This window comes from Xyrauchen texanus, chromosome 28, assembly GCF_025860055.1.
Source record: "Xyrauchen texanus isolate HMW12.3.18 chromosome 28, RBS_HiC_50CHRs, whole genome shotgun sequence".
Lineage (NCBI taxonomy): Eukaryota > Metazoa > Chordata > Actinopteri > Cypriniformes > Catostomidae > Xyrauchen > Xyrauchen texanus.
Window position 1 is genome coordinate 19,818,145 of NC_068303.1, and position 19,822 is coordinate 19,837,966.

Genomic DNA, 19,822 nt, shown 5'->3' on the forward strand with positions numbered 1-19,822 from the left:
CTCTTTTGTTATCAAAATATGTTTTTAATGTAACTATTCTAATTACCAAAAATTAAAATTGTAATTGTAGTTGAATAGTTACTTAAATTTTGTATTCTAAATACATAATCCTATTACATGTATTCTGTTACTCCCCAACCCTGCACATCAAAAAAATCTGAAAAAGCCTTTTAAGGTGTTAACATGACGATACACATAGTAGGTTTATTAAGCATAATTGGTGCATAGCCGGTGTATGTAAGTGTACACATACTTTTAAATAAAAGTAGCAGTGATAGCCCATTTTACATCACAGTAATAGTGTTTATTTCCATAACTATTAATATGGGGAGAGGTTTCAAAGGCAAAATTCTTGACCTCATGTTAGGTAGAAGGTAAGGTTGGTGTTTGTGAGCATCATTTCTACTAACTTATGACTGTACAACTTTGTTTCTAGCAGAGAATAATGCATACTTGCATAATAACGATATTTAAGAAGAAAAGTGCACTCTTCAAAAAACATAAGGATTTATTATTCACAATGAAAATGAAAAGAAAGTATTTTTTTCCAGAGACAACTGTTCATGTTCCTGAGGAGCGAGAGATCACAGTATGTTTGTCTTGGCAATGGGGTTTGTGCGATTGAGGGGCTGCCCTCTCCCCTCCCTATAACTGACTCAAAGAATTACAATTTGCAAATGTACAAAAAATAAAGAACTGTAACAATATAATAGAAAAAGGCATTAAATTACACATTTGATCAAACATAGGAGGCCTTGGCCAGATTAATTTTAGGCACAGTTAAAAAAATAAAACCTGGTTGTAAAAAAACAAATGAATATTTCCTGGCATTAATTCGTTATTCAGTAGTAACTTAACTCACAGTGCCCTGTAAAATATATTCCTACAATATCTTTACAATTAGAAACAATGAGAAATATTTAGCACTGAATGTAAATAGCTCTGGTTTAAAATGATTGAAGGTTCCTGATAAAAAACAAATATATTAATCAAAGTGAGGGTTCTTTAGTAGATTTCAGTGCTTTAACAGCGTAACCTCACTATCAGTTTTATTAAAATGAACGAATGTCTTCAACAAAAGACAGCCATTACATATAAACAAGTACACATAAACTTGTGCTACACTAAAATGGATAATTGCCTACAATAAATGCAATTAGCAATATGCAACTTTTGAGATTATAAAATTCTTTGTAAATGCAGCGCTGCAGTTATATAAAACTAAAAAAATAAGGAATTTAAGAGCATATTCAAGCAACTCATTTGATGGCAAAAAAATAATTAAAATGTAATTGGCGAACATGACAGAAATATCTCCCTTTAAGCAATGTTATGTACACACTTGTAAAATCATCCACAGTATTATCTAAATTCATGCACAGCAACAGCCCAACTCTAAACATGTTTAACCAAAATGAAAGCAAAAAAAAAAGATGTTTTATGGCATCGATGTTTTTCATTTATGTGGTATTGGCACAAAAACAACAATGTAAAAAACTGACAAACTGCAAGAAAATAATAATTGGGTAAATACCTGTATATTGTGGGTCACGTTATCTCAAATATAAAATAATCAACATTATGTTAAACATGTCTTTCTCTTGCTAACACAAAGCAATACGAAACACCGTCAGAAAGAAAAATATCTCGAGCAAAAATTCTGTGAGATCAATGTTACTCCTTGGAGACACTGACAGATAAAGTTGACTGATCCTCTACCCTAGAATAACTCTTTGATGCTGATATTGCATGTCCAAAACTGGTGTAACGTAAAGGATACTTGTTCCATAAATCAAGCTCAGAACATAGCTGCCCAGAAAATTACATTCAGAGATATTATGATTTTCTTTATATTAAAATGACTGGTGATTCCACCTGGACAGTCACAAACTAAGGATTTTCTTGATTAAACATTTTATTGAATTACCAAATGCAACCTAATATCTAATCTGCATCCGATCTGCACTACGTAATGAACATGTAGGATTCCAACAGTTCACTACATCATTTTCCTGTAGACAAAGGAAGAGCTTGAACCGCAATACAAACTGTGCAAATGAGTAAACCAATAAAAACCTTGAAAGAAATCTAAAATGAAGTGAAGCGTTAAATTCTGCATCTCAGTGGAATAATCATATTTTAAATCTGTTATAAATATAGTAACCAAATTTATAAGTGTTAAAATGCATAACACAGAAAGTAGAAGTACTTTTCAGTAGATGTGGAATTCCCATATGTACTGTTAGCTTAACTTCTGATTATAATTTACCCCCAAACAATTCAAATGCAATACATTAAAAAACAATACTTTGAAGTGGATGCATATGGAACTATTCCACAAAACACTCCTCGGTTTTGATGGGTGTTATCAACGCCCCACCACTGGATGAATCCGAACCTTCATCTTTGGCCAGGTTGTCACTGTTCAGCCCAATGACTCCCATTCCTATCGCTGCCCCACCTGTGAGTGCCGCCTGGTTGAAGCACAGGTGTTTGATTACCTCACTGGGGCTGGAGAAGGTCATTTCGCACACATTGCATTTGTAAGGTCTCCCTGATGATCCAAGAAACAGTGCCTCCATCTGGCTGGAGTCATCAGCTGCACACAGCTCCATGCTCTGTCGGTCCACCATGGTGTACGCTGGCTCTGAGCCCTGATTCATGCAAACGTGTCGCGCCGCCTGGTTGGCACGACAGAAGCTTTTGCCACAGGCGCTACAGCGGTAGGGCTTGCCTGTGTGGATATACATGTGCTCTCTCCAGTGGCTCTTCTGAATGAACTTGCGCCCACAAGTGGAGCACTCATATTTCCTTCGCTTCACTTCCCTCTCCATGTCTGCTGCACCCTCCAAGTTGTCGATGTCAGCAATATCGGACGGAGGAGGCGTGTCCGCCTGTGACTGCATTGTATACAGGCTGACTGCCATTGTTGTAGGGACGGGCATTGCAGTTTCAGCATGTTGCGAGTCTTTAGAGTATAGAGGCTGCTCGCTATCGCCAGCAATGTCCACGATGACAGGGGTGGCTGCAGCGGCTTCACCGCCTCTAAAAACTTCCTCCACCTCTGGTGTTGCAGCACCTCCAGTAGCCATGGGGGAAGCTGCACCGCCTGGCTCTAACACCAGAGGGAGCATCGCCTGAGTGTGTAAGAGCAGGTGTTCTCGTAAGGCTCCTCGCTGGGGAAAGCGGACGCTGCAAACATGGCACGTGTAATGCTTTCTCATAGAAAAACTTCTTCTCATTATACTGGGCTTCACATGTAGAATTGTGTTGGTGTTCAAGGAGCAAGTTGGGGCCTCACCTGCAGATGTTTCCATCTCAGTGCTTTCTTTCAGAAACTGACTTGTGCTTGCAGATGCCTCTACCTCCGTTTCTGACAGGGTGTGTCTGTACCTAGACCCAGGCCTTGTCAGTGAGGTAGCAGCTTTATTTGTGTTGACTGACTTCCCATCGAGCAAACCGCTACCTTCCAAGTCAAATGGGGAAAACAAATGCGTTCTTGCTGGGTTTGCGATCGAGGCCTGTTGGTCTGATATCTGAATGCCATAAAGAGAGGAGGAGAGGGGAAGGCTGACCTCAGGGTGAGAGAAAGCTGAATGGCTGGTTAGACTGGCCTCCTGAATGAGAGGGTAGGCGTGGAGAAACTTCACACCCTGCTCCAGACGAGCCGGATCTATAAGCTGTGTTGCTAGTTTGCCAGTATACATTAGATTGAGGAGGTAGCTGAAGATGTCTGGCTGAATGTCTCCAGGCTTCAAGCGAACACAGTCACTGGAGGAAAGGACAAAGAAAAAAATATTCAAACATTGGAGAAAACTTTGTGCTTTAATGCTTGTTTTTAGCATTAATTAAAGTGATAGTTCACCCTCAAAAAATTATTATTCTCTCATTTATTCACCCTTATGCAGTCTCAAACTTGTATGACTTACTTTCTTCTGTGAAATCCAAAGATTTTTGAAGGATATGTGATGTGTGTGTTTATCCATACAATACAAGTCAATGGGGTCCAAAACCTTCAAGCTCCAAAAAGGACATTAAGGCAGCATAAAGGTAATATCGATACAATCAATTTTGGGTGAGAAACAGACCAAGATGCAACTCCTTTTTCACTATAAGTCTTGCGCATGCATCAAGCATGAGGAAGTGTAATCAAGCTTCAAATCATGATCGTACCAAGGAGACTTGAGATGTCAAGCTTTATAGGAAAAAGGAGTTTTGGTCGGTTTCTCAGTCGAAACTGAATGTAGACATCGCTTCAGAAGACATGGATTAAACCACTTGAGTCATATGCATTTCCTTTATGTCCTTTTTGGAGCTTGACATTTTTGGACCCCATTAACTTGTATTGTATGGACAAACTGATATCATATATCCTCCAAAAAATCTTTGTTTGTATTCTATATACGGTTAGGAACCAAGAACCGGTTCTTTTCCAATACTGGTTCCATTCTTTAAAAAAATATCGGAATCATATGATCTTCATGACTTTCGGTTCTGTTGCAATTTTCCACCGATGCAGCATAAACACCTTACTAAAATACTCAGACAGAGTTTCTTTTCTGCAGCAACGCTGCCATCTGCTGACTCAGTATAAAACACTGAATTTTCTATTCCAGTGTATTTTGATTTGTGTCTTATGAGAAAGCTCATTTGAATCTACAGCACAAAACATACAGCGCTTCTGTTATTGCCCAGTATAGAAGTAATCCTTTACTTACGCACAAGTTATGAATGTCCATCTCATAATGAATGAGAACTGTTGAAATCTCACAAGCCTGAAGTCACTGGAACTGTTACTATAATGTCATGTTAATTTAGACCTGTGAGACTTTAATAAAGCAGTGCAGTTACTGACTGATTGTTCATATGTCAATGTGTAATAAAAGATACATGAGTTTTGTTGTAATAAGAATTTTATAAAGATATAAATTAATAAATAAAATATGCCATCACATTCCTTGTTTGTTAAGATTTGTTTATTCAAAATATCTATTATTGGATTGTATTTATGTCTCTAAAAACAAATCTTTTACAAGTATGCATTGCCTTCTGATTTGTTATTTCTGCTCTGTAGCAGAGGGTAGTAAATACAATAAGAATTGCATTTCTCATTTCCAAATAATTATTTAGAAAAAGTACTACAAGAATTGTTACTGGAACCGTTAAGAGGAATCAAAACCAGAACCATTAAATTCTTTGTGATTCCCATCACTAGTCCAATAGAAGAAAGTCATAAGAGTCTGAGATGACATAAGGGTGAATAGATGATGAGAGAATTATCATTTCTGGATGAACCATTTCTTTTAGTACAAACCTTATTATATACCTGAGCGATGAGTTGTGCCTAATCCATTGAGAAAAACAAAACACATTTGATTGCAATTTAAAGGGGCACCAAGTGAATTTTTTGCACATTGCTAATTTTTTAAACGGAAAGAAATTGTAATTTTGTTTAATTTATTCATGAGCGCATGTTGAGATCATATTACCAGCCAAATATTACTCGCTTTATCTCAATAATAAAACAATTATGGCTGACTGCAAATAGCGCATTTTTACAATGTCTAATTGTTTTCAGTCTGTAAATGTACATCTAAACCGCTAGGTGTCTGCGCAACATAAATGCAAATATTACTGAGTGAATTGTTTTTAGTAAAAAAATAAAATAAAATTTAGACAAACTAGATGTTTAAAAACAAAGGAAAAATGTATGTTTGGTGTGTAAAAACAAGGTGTGGACCATGTTACCTATTTTTTTAATAAAAAAATAAAATAAAAAAAGTTTAGACACAAAATGGTTGTTTAAAAACAAAGGATAAATGTTTGTTTGGTGTGTAAAAACTAGGTGTGGACCATGTTACCTGTCCTGGTGTATAAATAGCATTCTAAAGTAGTTCGAGAATGCGGCCAGTACGGCCTTGTGTGCTTTGAAAAAGACGTCACCGATGGCCACCGTGCAGTCACACAGGAAGCCAAACTCCCTCTGCGCATTGAGCTGCTGCAGAAGGATAAGACCATGATTGGCCAGCTCCATATTTCCACCTACACAAAAAGGGCCAGAGATGAGAGTCAACTTCCTGTCTACTACAGACCACAATGCACCACAAGAAAAGAAAGAAAAAAAAAGCAAAAGACGACCTTTAAGTTTGTATGTCTTTTGCCATGGAATTCATCAGTGAAAAAAATACTTTAATACAACTATCACCAAAAAACATTTATTTATTTATTTGTATTGCCATATCAGCATCACTGGCTATTTTCATGGCAAGATCAAGGTAGTTTTAAAAGGTAATATACACAATATAGTATATAAAACAGTAATATACACAATGAACATTATATAAGACCAATCAATTCAATATTTGGTCCAAAAAAAAAGTCAGATTTAGATTTTCTTTACTAAACATGAATGAAATATTGAGTAAGCTAACACTTAAATTTAACTCTTTGGCTGAGCTTAAAATTAACAAGTAATCTCAACTTAAATACTTCAAGGAGAGAAAACATAGCTCAAAATAGTACACTAATATAATGAATGTTACAATGCTGAATGCATGCTATTGCTAACACTGTGCTTTGATTAGCATAACGATTGCTCAGTGAGGAAAGCAATATAGAAAAATATTATCTTGTACCTGTCCTCAAACAAAGCTCAAGCTCTACAATTCACCATAATGGTAAACCCAAAACTCCAACATAACAGAAACTCTTCTTGAAGGATTAGTTCACCCAAACATTAAAATTCAGTCATTGTTTACTCACCCCACCCCTGTGTTATAACCCTATAAGACTTTCTTTTTCTTAACACAAATGAAGAAATTGTGAAAAAACTATGTGCTAAGTGATGTAATACTGTTTATGGTGACTACATCTTCAAGCTTCAAAAGAACAAAAAAGTATAATTCAGAAGTGTAATAAATTATTCCATGAGAATCATGATTGTCATGAAAGCATACGATAAGGTTTGCCTTGAAACAAACTGAAATCGAATGTATTATTTAGTGAAAATGTTCACTGACCATTATTTTCCTTCATGATAGGGCATGAGAGCAACTGTTCATGAAGCCCCCATCTTAACGGGCGTTCAAGCGAAAACTTTTAAAACAAGTTCTGCCACAGTGATAGTGACAACAGAGCACAACAAAGCTGCACACAAAACAGAGAATAGAACTTACTAAACATGTCTGAAGAGTTTGTAGTTGAAGAATTTATGCATTTCTATGCCCAGCCTTATTTTTTGGAGTCCTTGGAAATCAAACAGAAACATAGAGGCAACAGGCAGCCACAGTCTTAACTTGATGGCAAAAAATACGCAATAAAATGTATTTTTGTCCTAACCAGCAGTGACGAGCCACGATACATTCTATCAATTGCTTGTTTTCTATTTTTAACATCGCACGGTAACTTCGTCCACTGTAAACTGGCACTGGTCCAACTACTAAAAAAATAAGGCTAGGCATAGAAATGCATCAATTCTTCGACTACAAACTCTTCAGACAGGTTTAGAAAGTTCTGTTCTCTGTTTTGTGTGCAGCTGTGTTGTGTTCTTCTGTCACTATCGCTGTGGCGGACCTGCTTTTAAATAAAACAATGTTTTTGCTTGAATGCCCCAATGCCGCAGGGGGCTTCATGAACTGTTGCTCTCGTTCCCGATCAAGAATGTGCACAGAAGATCAATGGTCAGTGAAAATTTTCACTAAATAACTTATTCAATTTCAGATTGTTTCTCACCAAACCTTATCGTATGCTTTCATAACAATCATGAGAATGATTTTTTTGTTCTTTTGAAGCTTGAAGATGTGGTCACCATAAACTGCCATTGTATGACATCACTGAGCACAACATTTTTTCACAATTTCTCCCTTTGTGTTAAAAAAGAAAGAAAGACATATAGGGTTATAACAACACAGGGGTGAGTAAACAATGACTGAATTGTAATTTTTGGGTGAACTATTCCTTTAATAACACAACAAAACATTAAACACCCTTTACATTCATCTTGCACAAAGTCACATTAACATTTACTCGTGCCATGCAAATCATGTTGAGAAATAGAAATCCCCTGCCCAATTTCAGTTAAACTGAAAAAGTTAATTAAACTTAGAACAATAAAACAAATCAGTTTACTTACAATTACACACACACACACACACACACACACACACACACACACACACACACACACACACACACACACACACATTACCTTTGCTCATTAATAAGGTTACGGACTTAACCAAAAAAAGAAAACATAAAATAATAGGAGAAAATTGTATACTCAGTAAAAATCAATATGACTGAGAATACAACCAGATTAAGTGAACATTTTTAAATCATCATGCCACTTGAGTTTTAAGAGCTTGCTAATAGCTTTATTAGACATAATATTTAAGGCAACTAACCAGTTATCAAGACACTGGACTACAACCATGTGATCAATTTATGTTGTAACCCTGACAACACAGCCCCAAAGGAGTGCTCAATAATGGCATAGGGCCAAACCTCTGAACCCTGATCACCAAGCTTGACTTGTGAGGTTATTAACCCTCATCTACCAGGATCACCTTAACAACCTCTGCACCTTGAACGGCCACTCAGTTATGTCCATTACCCTAAATGTCAACCTCAGGCTTTGTGTCACATGATTGGCTCTTTAGACAGCATTTCTGAGGCTTCCACCACACTCAACCTCACTTGAGAGGAGAATGTGTCCACATAGCCTACAGACACAATCACAAATGCCTCTGACAGCACAGGCTGTACTGTTGCAAAGCCATGGATAAGGATTACAATAAATAAGGCATTTCTTCACCATGCAAACAGTCAATTAACTAACTTGTTGTCTACTTCAGTCACCCAGTGTTTAGAGATCAACTGATATTGTCACAATAAACAAATAGTGACAGTTTCCCCAAGTAGTTTTATAAACAGTTTAAATATGTTTCTTTAGATCTGTATTTTTACAATTCAAACAGTATAGCTTGCTCTCATTGTGGTGTTGTAAACTGTCTCCGCCCACTACGGAGACACGTGGAAGGGACAGATCTCCCGCAGAGACCGACCACTTCCGCAATCTGTAGAAAATAAACCGTCAAAAACTGAAACGCGAAGACGTTCAATGCTCACCCAGCACATGATCCAGCGACCATATGGCGAGCATAGTAGAATAATTAACAACCTTTACAGCTATAAAACCCGAGATCGGAGGTTAGCGAGCATCTGCTCAACGAGAAGCAAAGATAAACGGAGCTTCGTGAAACGGACACACACACGCACGCGCACGGGGGGGAAGGGGTGGTCATCGAATACATTTCCTAAACTAAGAAGAAACAAATACAGAAAACAATCAGTCAACGATAAACACTGATATGTGTAAGCACACACGTACCTTTCCTCCGCTCGAGCGTGTGGAGTTTGGCGAGTTGTTGTCTTTTACCGGGAGACTCGTCCGTTGGACTCGCAGCTGCTCTGTTCCTCTCAAACGCTGCATTTGCGGCGATGGTCGTCGTCGTCGGTGTTTTCCGGTCGGGTTACGTTACAATCACATGACTGTCTAAAAGGGCTTAGAAACAGTGGTTGTAAAACCCACTTCCCTGGGGTGCCAAAACAAACGGTCTTTGGCGGTAATAGCCGCCAAATAGAAGTAGTGAACGTTATGTTGTCATTCCCCTCTCTCTCGTGTTTACGATACGATATGAATTTTGGGCAATCGTTCATTCATGAGAAATGAAATGTCTCGTTGGTGAACGTTACACATAACCGGATTTTGGTGGAGCTAGATAGCCGTAGGTCACCCTACCCACCCCCACATGAAGATAACGTATCGAGACAGATGCATGAGGCAGGAGTGTTTGCATTTCAGTTGACAGACTCTACATTTACTCCGGATAAATGAACACATAAGAAATAAGCTTATAATGTAAAGCCCGATGATCTCACAGGCAACAATAAACGCAATTAAGTTTATTATATTTTAACAATATTTTTTTCCAACTATGTGTTTTTAATACTGGCTGGTTTCATTTGTCTGAAAATGTTATATAATTACAAAAAACGTTTTATTACATTTATTAAATAATTAATTAAATTCCGTGCTTTAAAATACATTTATTTGTGAATGGAATAGTGTAGAATGGGAGTAAAGGCACACCTTAAAGATTTTTATTTTTTATTTTTTTTACTGGTCACAACCTTGGTCACAAATTGTATCAAGGTTTAATATATATATATATATATATATATATATATATATATATATATATATATATATATATATATATATATATATATATTTGATGGAGCAACATAATTCGTGTGAAAATAAAACATAACGGATGGTTGTTTTATGTATTTATTTTGAACCCTAACACTTACCCCATTAAATAACCATTACTTACTGAATGGTTATTTTAAAAAAACTTTTGATTTATTCACATTTAAAAAAACTGAAAATTATAATTATTTTGCCTAAAAAGTAAATAAATGGGATAATTTTAGGGATTTATATAAGCTACATAAATGTACAACATTTAAAAATGATTAAATATTTGATCGGATTACCTCAAAGTCAAACTTGAATCAAACCCTGTTGTACCCTAATCATACAAAAATATCATGTGATGGAAGTTACTATATATTGGAGAGCTATTATTGCAATATTAAGACAAACTGCTTTTTAAACTTAGATTTTACCTGTGTGTTTATGTATTTGCAGCAGTATGTTATTATATTGCACAAGTTGTTGTTTTTGATTTCCTTGCAGTCATTAAATATTGGGATCAATGTCAATCAACATTTTACTCCAAAAAACATTCAATTGAAAACCTCTTTTATTTACTAAGGTGTTTCAGGAAAAAGGGGATAAAACATTTGATGTGCTGCATGGCTACTGTAAGGTTGCTGAACAAATGGAAACATTTGACTTTATTTCCTTTTAAAAGCCTCATTGTATCCTTTGTAAGGCTCTTGTGTTTTTGTTCTAATTAATCAAGGAATTTCATATTAACAAATGAATGTAACCCTCTAGTTTTCAGCCAAACTTTATTTTATTTGTTATATTTTCTTATAATGATACTGTTTAGTCTTACAACAGCTACATTTTGTTGTAAGAGAGATCATTTTCCCTAACAACAGGTACTTTTTGTGAATGACCCTGAGTATATAATTGGTTCCATTTTATTTTGAGCAGTGCAAATGGATATAGTAAAAAAGATTCACCTTACTTGTGTCCAGAGGTACTGAGTTTTCATTATACTTTAGTGGACAGGATGTGAACTGGCATGACCAGGCCTGCCAGAGATGTCAGGAAGCATGGGGGAATGACATGCACAAATACAGAATTGTGTGTGTTATTCACAAAAAATGTGAGAAAATATTAGCAAAATATAATAGTCTAAAAAAACCTGGGCATTTTAGTGTGTAAAATGAGGATGTCAGTTTCAGATAAAGTTGTGGGTTTTGCAAAAAAGAACAAGGAAAGGGAAGTTGGGGAGTGGTGTCTCCATACAGAGTAAACAAGCTGTCTGTTAGGGCCATGTTGTCTGGTGACAAAGACATTTGGGAGAATGGTTACCAGTTTCTGAAAATCATATTAGCATTCTTAAATAACAAAATGTTGTAGTCTAAGAAAAATTGCTGACAGACTACAAAAATGTAAGAGAAGTCTAGAAGTTAGTATACAGTAAATGACCGATACCAACAAAGCACCCTTGGTGCACTGCAAAAAATCCGTAATTTTAACGGTAAAAGTCTGTAAAAATGCTACAGTGAAAAACATAAAAAAGTGAAATGGTTACCAGGCAGTTACCTTAAAATAAAAAATTATAATATATTTTAAAAGACAATACATGAAAATTCACGGTAAAATGTTGTAAAAATGACCTTTTTTCTATGTAAAAATTATGATTTTACTATATAATTAATGGTAAACAATTATGTTTAACAAGAGAGTACATGTACTTTTTACAGTAAATTATTGTTAAATTTATGGTAAAAAACAACAATCGGTAAAAAAAAGACACTTTGTTTTCACATTTCAATTTCATAAAAAAATTCCATCATATTGAATCGATTTATCGGATCTTGAACAAAATAAAACAATAATAAAAAATATATATATATATTTTAAGTTTTATTTAATTCTGTTAATTTGAAGGGAATTTTGTAATTAAATTGAAATGCTTATCGATCTTAAAAATAGGCTAAAATATTTTTTGAGTTTATTTATGTTATTTGATTGAATTATATGCTATGCATGCTGTAATTTCCATATCAAACAAGAAGTAAACAATCATAAATAATATGTTTTATTTCAGCAATACGTTTTTCGGTCATTGATCAGGTGTCCAGGAATTTAACAGGGCCAAGTTGGCAACCCTAGATTCAGATTATTGACAGTAAATCAGTAACAACCCCTTAGATACTTATTGAAGATCTCATAGTCATAGCAAGGCATATCCTGAGCCATTCAAATTTAGATGTAAATGACATGTTGGCCCTACAGTTTGAATCATGTTTAGATCAGTTTGGGGTAAATTACTTGAACATAGTAATCCACTACAAATTAATTATTTCCTCTAAAATTGTTATCAGATTACTTTACTAATTATTTCATTGAAAAAGTAATCACATTACTAATTACTTTACTTTTAAGTTTCTAAAACACTTTTCTGCTCAACAAACTCAAAATAATGTCTATATTTCTTTTGTTCATTGTTATACACTCAGCACCTCACATTACTCCTTCACATTGACTCCTTTCAGGGCCATAATTCATGTGCTCTACCATCTCCCAGGACCTGAAGTGGGACAACCACATATTGTGAAGAAGGCTCAGCAGAGGTTGGACTTCCTTCGCCAGCTGAGGAACATCAACCTGCCACAGGAGCTGCTGGCACAGTTCTACTCGGCCGTCATTGAGTCTATCCTGTGTACATCTATAACTGTCTGGTATGGTTCAGCCTCCAAATCAGATAGAAGGAAACTACAACAGACAGTCAGAACTGCTAAGAGGATTACTGGTGGAAACATGTTCAAAAGTGAGTACATTTGGAAATAAAGCTCATTCTGATTCTGTTGAATCAACATCATTAGAAATAAACATAACCCTATAATGTACTTAAAAGTAAACATTAATTGAAAGTCAGTAACTGTTTGATGTTTACAGCCATTAAAAAAGTCATTACACTATGTTTTGACTAAAAATATTACAATTTCTTTGTAGTAGGATTACACCCAACACTGGTTATGAGATGTTTGTGTAGCCATCACGGCTTTTCGCCCATCATTTCTTTTCACGGCCACAAGAGGACATTAGTGTCAACGGATCTGGATGGTTGAAGTTGACTGATAATCTTTAACGACAAGTAAACACTTTGCGCGTAAGGTTGCGTGTGTATCCACACATTAGGCGACAGACTGAAGGAGAGAGTTTATAAATTAAATAATTTTTTATTGTACCACATAACATTGTGAATCGGTCACCGAACACACTTAAATAAAGTTTCTGTTGAAAATCTTCACTTCCTGTTTGCAAAGATGGAGGTACAGGGAATGTTTCCTCCGCAGTCGCTTTCTGCTAAATTTGAGGGGTATGTGTTTGCACAACTGCTTTCATGCCCACTGTTTACATCATCTGAATATAATTAGGAAATTCATCGTCTCTCTGTGTGTGTTTGTGTTGTTTAATAACATTGAATGTAGCCTATGCTGCATTTATTTCATTAGGCAGTCTGATGAAACCTGTCAATGACTGTCTTTAAACTTAGTTAGTTAGTTAGCTAGCTGCCTATCTAGACAGCATTTTTGGCGTTATAGGCCTATAATTCCTAAAATGCTGTCCAGGACTCCAGGTAGCTAACTTGGCGACACAGCCAGTGTCTCATTTTAGTGGCAATGCTGCTGTCGGATGTAATGACATTGGCATAACTAAATAATATTTGCTCACAATTTGTTCCATTATTCACTTATATTCTAGGTCATTTGCCTATCTGACTGTGAGAGACAGACTACCAACCATACTGACAAAAGTGATTGACACGTTACACCGCAATAAGGACAATTTCTTCAAAGAGTATGGAGGGGTATAAAGGACTTTTCACCGTTGATGTCTTTTTAATTTTGTATTTACTATAAAATTACATCTACATTTTTTGTGTATTTGCACCTAAGGTTATTTTACTTCAATTATTTACCCCCTATGTTTATCAATCATTTGGGGCCAGAGGTCTTTGGATCTGACAGTTTCCCCAGGTTTAACTTGTAAGTAATCTGTTTCCTCAGACAGGAGTCCAGGCAGAGAAGAGAGCCATTTCCTTCCTGTCCAAGCTGAGGAATGAACTGCAGACAGACAAGCCTGTGCTGGCTTTGACTGATAATGTTAAGGACACAGAGGCCTGGAACCAGTACATGCAAAGACAACAGGACCTGATGGAGGACAGGCAACCTGCCAGCTGGTTCAAGTCTCCATGGCTCTATATGGAGTGCTATATGTACCGGAGGATCCAGGAGGCTCTGTATATGAAGTAAAACAACCCAGAGGCGATTCTTATAGATATTTGTAAAGTGTTATCTTAAATGTACTTAAAGCTCCATGGCTTCCCTTTAACAAGTATTTCTTTGTTAAAGGGATAGTTCACTCAAAATTGAAAATTCCCTCATCATTTACTCACCCTCATGCCATCCCAGATGCTTATGACTTTTGTCTGCAGAACACAACGATTTTTAGGAGATTATTTAATATTTATAGGTCTATACAATGCAAGTGAATGGTTACCAGAACTTTGAAGCTCCAAAAAGCATGTTGAAAATGTCCTCTGAAGCCAGCCAGTTGGTTTTGAAAAAAAAAAACAAATAAAAATGTAACTTGTATTTCAGAAGACGTGTTAAATCACTGGAGTCCTTTTATAGTGCCTTTTTAGAGCTTAAAAATGTTGGTCACTATGCACTTCTGCAGAAGAATGTAAATCACACACATCTGTGATTGCATTAGGGTGATTAAATGGTGAAATATTTTTTTAATTGTACTCCCTTGTGGTATTTGTATGTTTTGAATGGTTTAATTTACTTTTTTGTTTTGTTTCTCAAGTCCACCGATGAGTACATTTGACGTATTTAAGGAGGGAAAGACGCAAAGCTTCTTTGAATCTCAAGAGGCGATTAAATCCCTCTGTACATACCTTCAAGAACTCATCACCAACATGGAGAATATGACGGAGATGCAGCTGCGAGAGCACTTTCTCAAGTTGTTCCAGGTTGGTGTCCAGCTGAAGCCAAAACTGAATGATCACTTCCATACAAACTTTATTGGGACATCCAGTTAATGGAAAGTCAGCATTTCAGTCAATAATGCCTCGGATAATTTATATTTGAAGCAAGGTCTTGCATATTTTGTTTTGTTCCTCAAAAATGGGTAGAACTGTAAATCAGATATTTATTTCCTTAAGGTTTTGTATGAGTTCTATATATGGGATTGAATCTCCCACCTGCTTTTAAATGTTTTAGAAAGTTAGACTCCTGAAATCATTGGTTTTGGAAAGGGAGTCTCAATTGGGGTGTGATGATTCACTCATCTCAAGATTCGGTTTGGGTCACGATACTGAATTGACAATTCGATACTCTCTCGAAACTTTAAACAAAGCCTGAATCAAGAAATGTCAAGATTTAATGTTTTTTATTATTGTTTTGAAGACATGTGCAAAACAATTCCTTTCCTTTGTAGTAAAACTTAAAAAAAAATACTGTTCATTAAAATGCAAAATGATTCATCAGGGATGGATGGGACTAAAAATCAGCCCAGCCCAGCACAGGGCAATGATGACACCAGAATATAAATATAAATAATGTTGGTTAGTGTATTTGTTAGATGCACACATTATGCTTGCACACTGTGACTGATTGCATAAATGTAAAATATTTTAAAAGTTGCAATATTAAAAATAGTATGGTCACTGATTACATCTAAAATAGTCTTAATAGTCTTTTTAAAGTAAGTTAATGGCAGTACATGCTTACCCAGTAAAATAAAGTAGTAGGCCATATACAAATTTTAGGATAAAATCAGACATTACATTTGGTGAAATTTTGACCAACAAATATTTCCCTGTAGCATTATTATACATTTTATAATAATATAATAATAATATACTACTATTATTAAACCTCTGTAAAGTTGAATCTTCTAGTTTTTGTGTACTTTATTGCCATTACACTATTGGTGATATCAGAATGTTAAAGTTAAAATCTATGTTTTCTGCAGCACTAGCATCACCAAATGGAATTGCAAGAATATTTTCCAATAAAAATACACTCTTCACCTTTAAGTAATTTGGTTTTATTTGTGGGGTTTTTGTAGGTGTCCTTGTGGGGAAACAAGTGTGATCTGTCCATCTCTGCTGGTCAGGACAACTCTCAAAGATCTAGTTCCCTTGATTCTCTTCCTGATCGCCAACGCTTCATCCTAGTAGATGACTCTAACAAAGTTTGGTCTACACTGGTTGCTGCTCAAGAGTGTAAAGCCTCAGGGATGAAACATGCAAGAGTTGACATTGTTTTAGACAATGCTGGTTTTGAGCTTATTACAGATCTGGTCCTTGCCGATTTCCTTGTTTCTGCCGGACTTGCCAAGCAAATCAGATTTCATGGCAAGTCCTTCCCATGGTTCGTTTCAGACGTCACCAAACAGGACTTTGATTGGACCATCATGCAGACAATGGTGGCCAATCATAATTGGATGTCAGCAAGCGGTGTCCAATGGAAGCATTTCATAAAGGAGGGCACTTGGTCCTACCACGACCACCCTTTTTGGACCTTGCCGCATGAGTTCTGCGATATGGCAGCTGATGCAACTGATCTTTATACTATGCTACAGAGCTCTGACCTCATTCTGTTCAAAGGAGATCTGAACTACCGCAAGCTGACTGGTGATAGAAGTTGGGAGCACACAGTTCTGTTTGATAAAGCATTGAGAGGGTTCCAACCAGCCCCACTCTGTAGTCTCAGAACATTGAAGGCTAATGTTCAGGTAGGCTTACAGCCAGGCCAGGCTGAGAAGCTCAGTTGTCAGGATCCCAACTGGATGACCAATGGCAAATATGCTGTGGTTCAGTTTTCCAGTCCACACAGAGAACAGTAGTGTAATTTTTCAAAGAAAAGCTTTCCCTGCAATCATACAGATTCTTCAGTGACTGAAGAAATGAAGACCAAGCTAAAGATATTGCTTTCTGCTGCTTCAGTTGCCAAATGGCAAACAAAGATCTAACACTGATGTTATTTTCTTGTTAGAATGATGTATTTTTGAAGATAAACATGACATTGTTTTTCACTTCTAGTTAATTAAAAGATTTATCTGTTTGCACTGCTACTTTTTATTTTGTACAAGTACGGTTACTACAAGAAAGTACAGATGTGAAAATTGCCTGTGCTCCGCATGCATACGTTTCCATAGATGTGTTGTTTGGGTATAGTGCACATTAAAAACAAAAAAGGTATTGACATTGAATTTTAATTTCTAATTATATGCCTTGTGCATTTCAGGCTGTATGTGCAACACATTTTGTTCTTCAGTGTATCCTCTGTTTTTTTTTTTAAACAAAATACTGCTAGTAGTGCAATAATGAAAACACAGAAGCAAGTTGATGAAATGCATAAACCCTTCCAAGGATTTGTTTTAGCCAAGAACTAAATCATAATAATGTACTAACTTGAATATCTTGTGAGACACTTTTGCTTTTTGGCTGGTGAAAATCTTTGGGAGTATGCATCTTTTGACGTTGAAGGGTTACTTGTTTACACTTTGGATTGTCTAGAACTTTGTTACAAAACAAGTTTACCTGATGTACCAGTGTCTATTGTGTTTAAAATTGTAACATGACTGTTTCTATTTAAGCTTATTTATGAGCATGTTGCAAACAGTGTGGGCCAGGTGGGCATTGTGTCCAATCCTGTACGCGTGTAATAATAAAATGCCAACTCTTTGTTTTGAATGTTGAATGCAATTACAATTTTAGAAAGAAACTGAATAACAATAAATGAGCCAAAAGACATGACTCTTGTGTTTTTTTTTCTTGTTTTTATAAATCTTGATTTATATTTAGAGTAATTATATTGAACAATGAATTTTGGTGAGTTCAAGAGATTTATTTAATTAATTTGCAAAACTCCTCATGATCAAATTTTCTCAATTGAATTCAGCTTTATTGGCATGACAATTGGAGTATCGTATTGCCAGCAATTTAAGGTTATGTAAATATAAACTGTTTTAAATAAGATAATAAAACTATAATATATACAACAATTAGTAGTACTGGTGAAAAAAGGAACATTTAAATATTAAGAATGATTAAATGGAATAAAAAGACATTTTATATATACAAAATAGGAGAATATATACAATAAGAATTAAATGTATGCATTGAATTAGTCTTGTCCTCTCCAAGTATAAAGGGGATTTTCTCTATCACTCTGTATAAGGAATGATGGCTTCATTGTTTCAAATTTGGGGGAAAATATTTCTCACAGTGTGGTACTTGGGACAGATGAGAAGGAAGTATTTCTCATCCTCTATTTTCTTTAGGTTGCAGGCTTTCTTACATTTTCCTCTCTCTATTTCTATATCATGATCACTGATTCTGACTGATTTGTTTCTACTGCAGTTTTATTCCAATTTTGAAAATTTAAGACTGGTCCCCAAATTTCACATCCATATAATAGAATTTCTTTAATGATTAAGGTGTATAATTTAATCCATGTTTAAACTGTTATTTTCATATGACAGAATCATGATTTTAATGGCGTAAAATGCCCTCCAAGCCTTTTCATTCAGTGTTTTTACAGCCAGACTGAAACCCCCAGATGCACTGGTCTCAATGCCCAGATAACTGTAGCTGGTGCTGTAGGACCTCTCCTATTTAGGTGAACTTGTATTTGTTTCCCTGAGATCCCCGTTACAGACACTTGCTCCTTGTTGACCTATTTTCTGTGAGTGCAACTTGCTTACTTTCACAGAGCATTTTTTTATTTATTTATTTGGTGTGGATGCTTCATGGGTTTTCCAAAGTGTCTTTCCTCTGTTTTCTGGTACAGAGAAAAGGGCCCAGAACCATCAAAGCATTGGTGTTATGTAATAAATGTTTGAATGCTGTCTTTTTGTGTTTTTAGGTCAGAAGGGGTTTTGTACATGCTGTTTTTCCCCCTGAAAATCAAGGTCACAGTTTTGATCCCTGGACTGTGCTTGTTAATGGCGAGAGCTACACTGAACTAGACTTCAAGATTTAGTTTGATTGTGTCTAATCATTGATTTAAAAAATAATTGTTTTTTTGTTTTCCTAGCATGTTTTTACCATTAACACATGAGCAGGAGATGGAGACTTTATTGAGCCAGAATGACACTTTGTGCATCTGTCACTTTGTGCAAGGCTCTGCATGCATTAATCACATAACCAAAATAATGTATTTTAATGTAAGCTTTACTTTTCTTTATTTTTTTTTAAAGAAAATTGCCATTTTAATTTGCAAAGCTGTGAGACATTATAAATAGGCATGATATGAAATAATTTAATGTTTTAATTTTATGCATTATGATTAATTATTTTTTTAGCACAGAGCTGCATAATTGAATTGAATTAAGCAACAAATATCCTTATTAAAAGGAATAAAGAAGTAAAAGACTCCCACTTGTCAGGAATTCTTTGTTGTATATTTTAAAATGGATAGCAGAGAGCATTGCAGTACACAGTATACAGTACTGTGCAAAAGTCTTTCACAAAAACATTTATCTTACATTGGTTATTTATACCTTCAGCGTTAGTGTCAATAGGAAATATAC

General features: G+C 35.7%; 2 protein-coding genes across 4 annotated transcripts; one reads left to right on the forward strand and one right to left on the reverse strand.

The window, feature by feature from the left end:
- Positions 1-161: 161 nt before the first annotated feature.
- Positions 162-9,778, reverse strand: LOC127621691 (zinc finger and BTB domain-containing protein 2-like). Of its 2 annotated transcripts, XM_052095407.1 has the most exons (4): positions 9,389-9,778; positions 5,862-6,042; positions 5,315-5,344; positions 162-3,771 (listed from the first exon to the last, which is right to left on the reverse strand). In XM_052095407.1, the coding sequence occupies exons 2-4, from the start codon at positions 6,032-6,034 to the stop codon at positions 2,331-2,333; spliced, it is 1,644 nt and encodes a 547-aa protein (XP_051951367.1). In that variant the 5' UTR covers positions 6,035-6,042; positions 9,389-9,778; the 3' UTR covers positions 162-2,330. The 2 variants fall into 2 exon arrangements, with proteins under 2 accessions (XP_051951367.1, XP_051951368.1); XM_052095408.1 differs by lacking the exon at positions 5,315-5,344 and having other exon boundaries at positions 164-3,771; positions 9,389-9,774.
- A 3,138-nt stretch (positions 9,779-12,916) lies between these two features.
- Positions 12,917-18,057, forward strand: LOC127622145 (damage-control phosphatase ARMT1). 2 transcript variants are annotated; one of them, XM_052096103.1, is made up of 5 exons: positions 12,917-13,037; positions 13,976-14,081; positions 14,281-14,522; positions 15,086-15,251; positions 16,352-18,057. In XM_052096103.1, exons 3-5 carry the CDS (start codon positions 14,407-14,409, stop codon positions 17,129-17,131), a joined length of 1,062 nt encoding a protein of 353 aa, XP_051952063.1. In that variant the 5' UTR covers positions 12,917-13,037; positions 13,976-14,081; positions 14,281-14,406; the 3' UTR covers positions 17,132-18,057. The 2 variants fall into 2 exon arrangements, with proteins under 2 accessions (XP_051952063.1, XP_051952062.1); XM_052096102.1 differs by lacking the exon at positions 12,917-13,037 and adding an exon at positions 13,352-13,589.
- Positions 18,058-19,822: the final 1,765 nt, after the last annotated feature.

Coding starts and splice junctions, on each gene's coding strand:
- LOC127621691 (XM_052095407.1), bottom strand. CDS start 6,034: ATGGAGCTGGCCAATCATGGTCTTATCCTTCTGCAGCAGCTCAATGCG. Junction 5,345..5,861: donor CTATTTATACACCAGGACAG/GTAACATGGTCC, acceptor TCAATGGATTAG/GCACAACTCATCGCTCAGGT. Junction 3,772..5,314: donor TCGCTCAGGTATATAATAAG/GTTTGTACTAAA, acceptor CCTTTCCTCCAG/TGACTGTGTTCGCTTGAAGC.
- LOC127622145 (XM_052096102.1), top strand. CDS start 13,537: ATGGAGGTACAGGGAATGTTTCCTCCGCAGTCGCTTTCTGCTAAATTT. Junction 13,590..13,975: donor CTTTCTGCTAAATTTGAGGG/GTATGTGTTTGC, acceptor CTTATATTCTAG/GTCATTTGCCTATCTGACTG. Junction 14,523..15,085: donor CAGGAGGCTCTGTATATGAA/GTAAAACAACCC, acceptor TTGTTTCTCAAG/TCCACCGATGAGTACATTTG.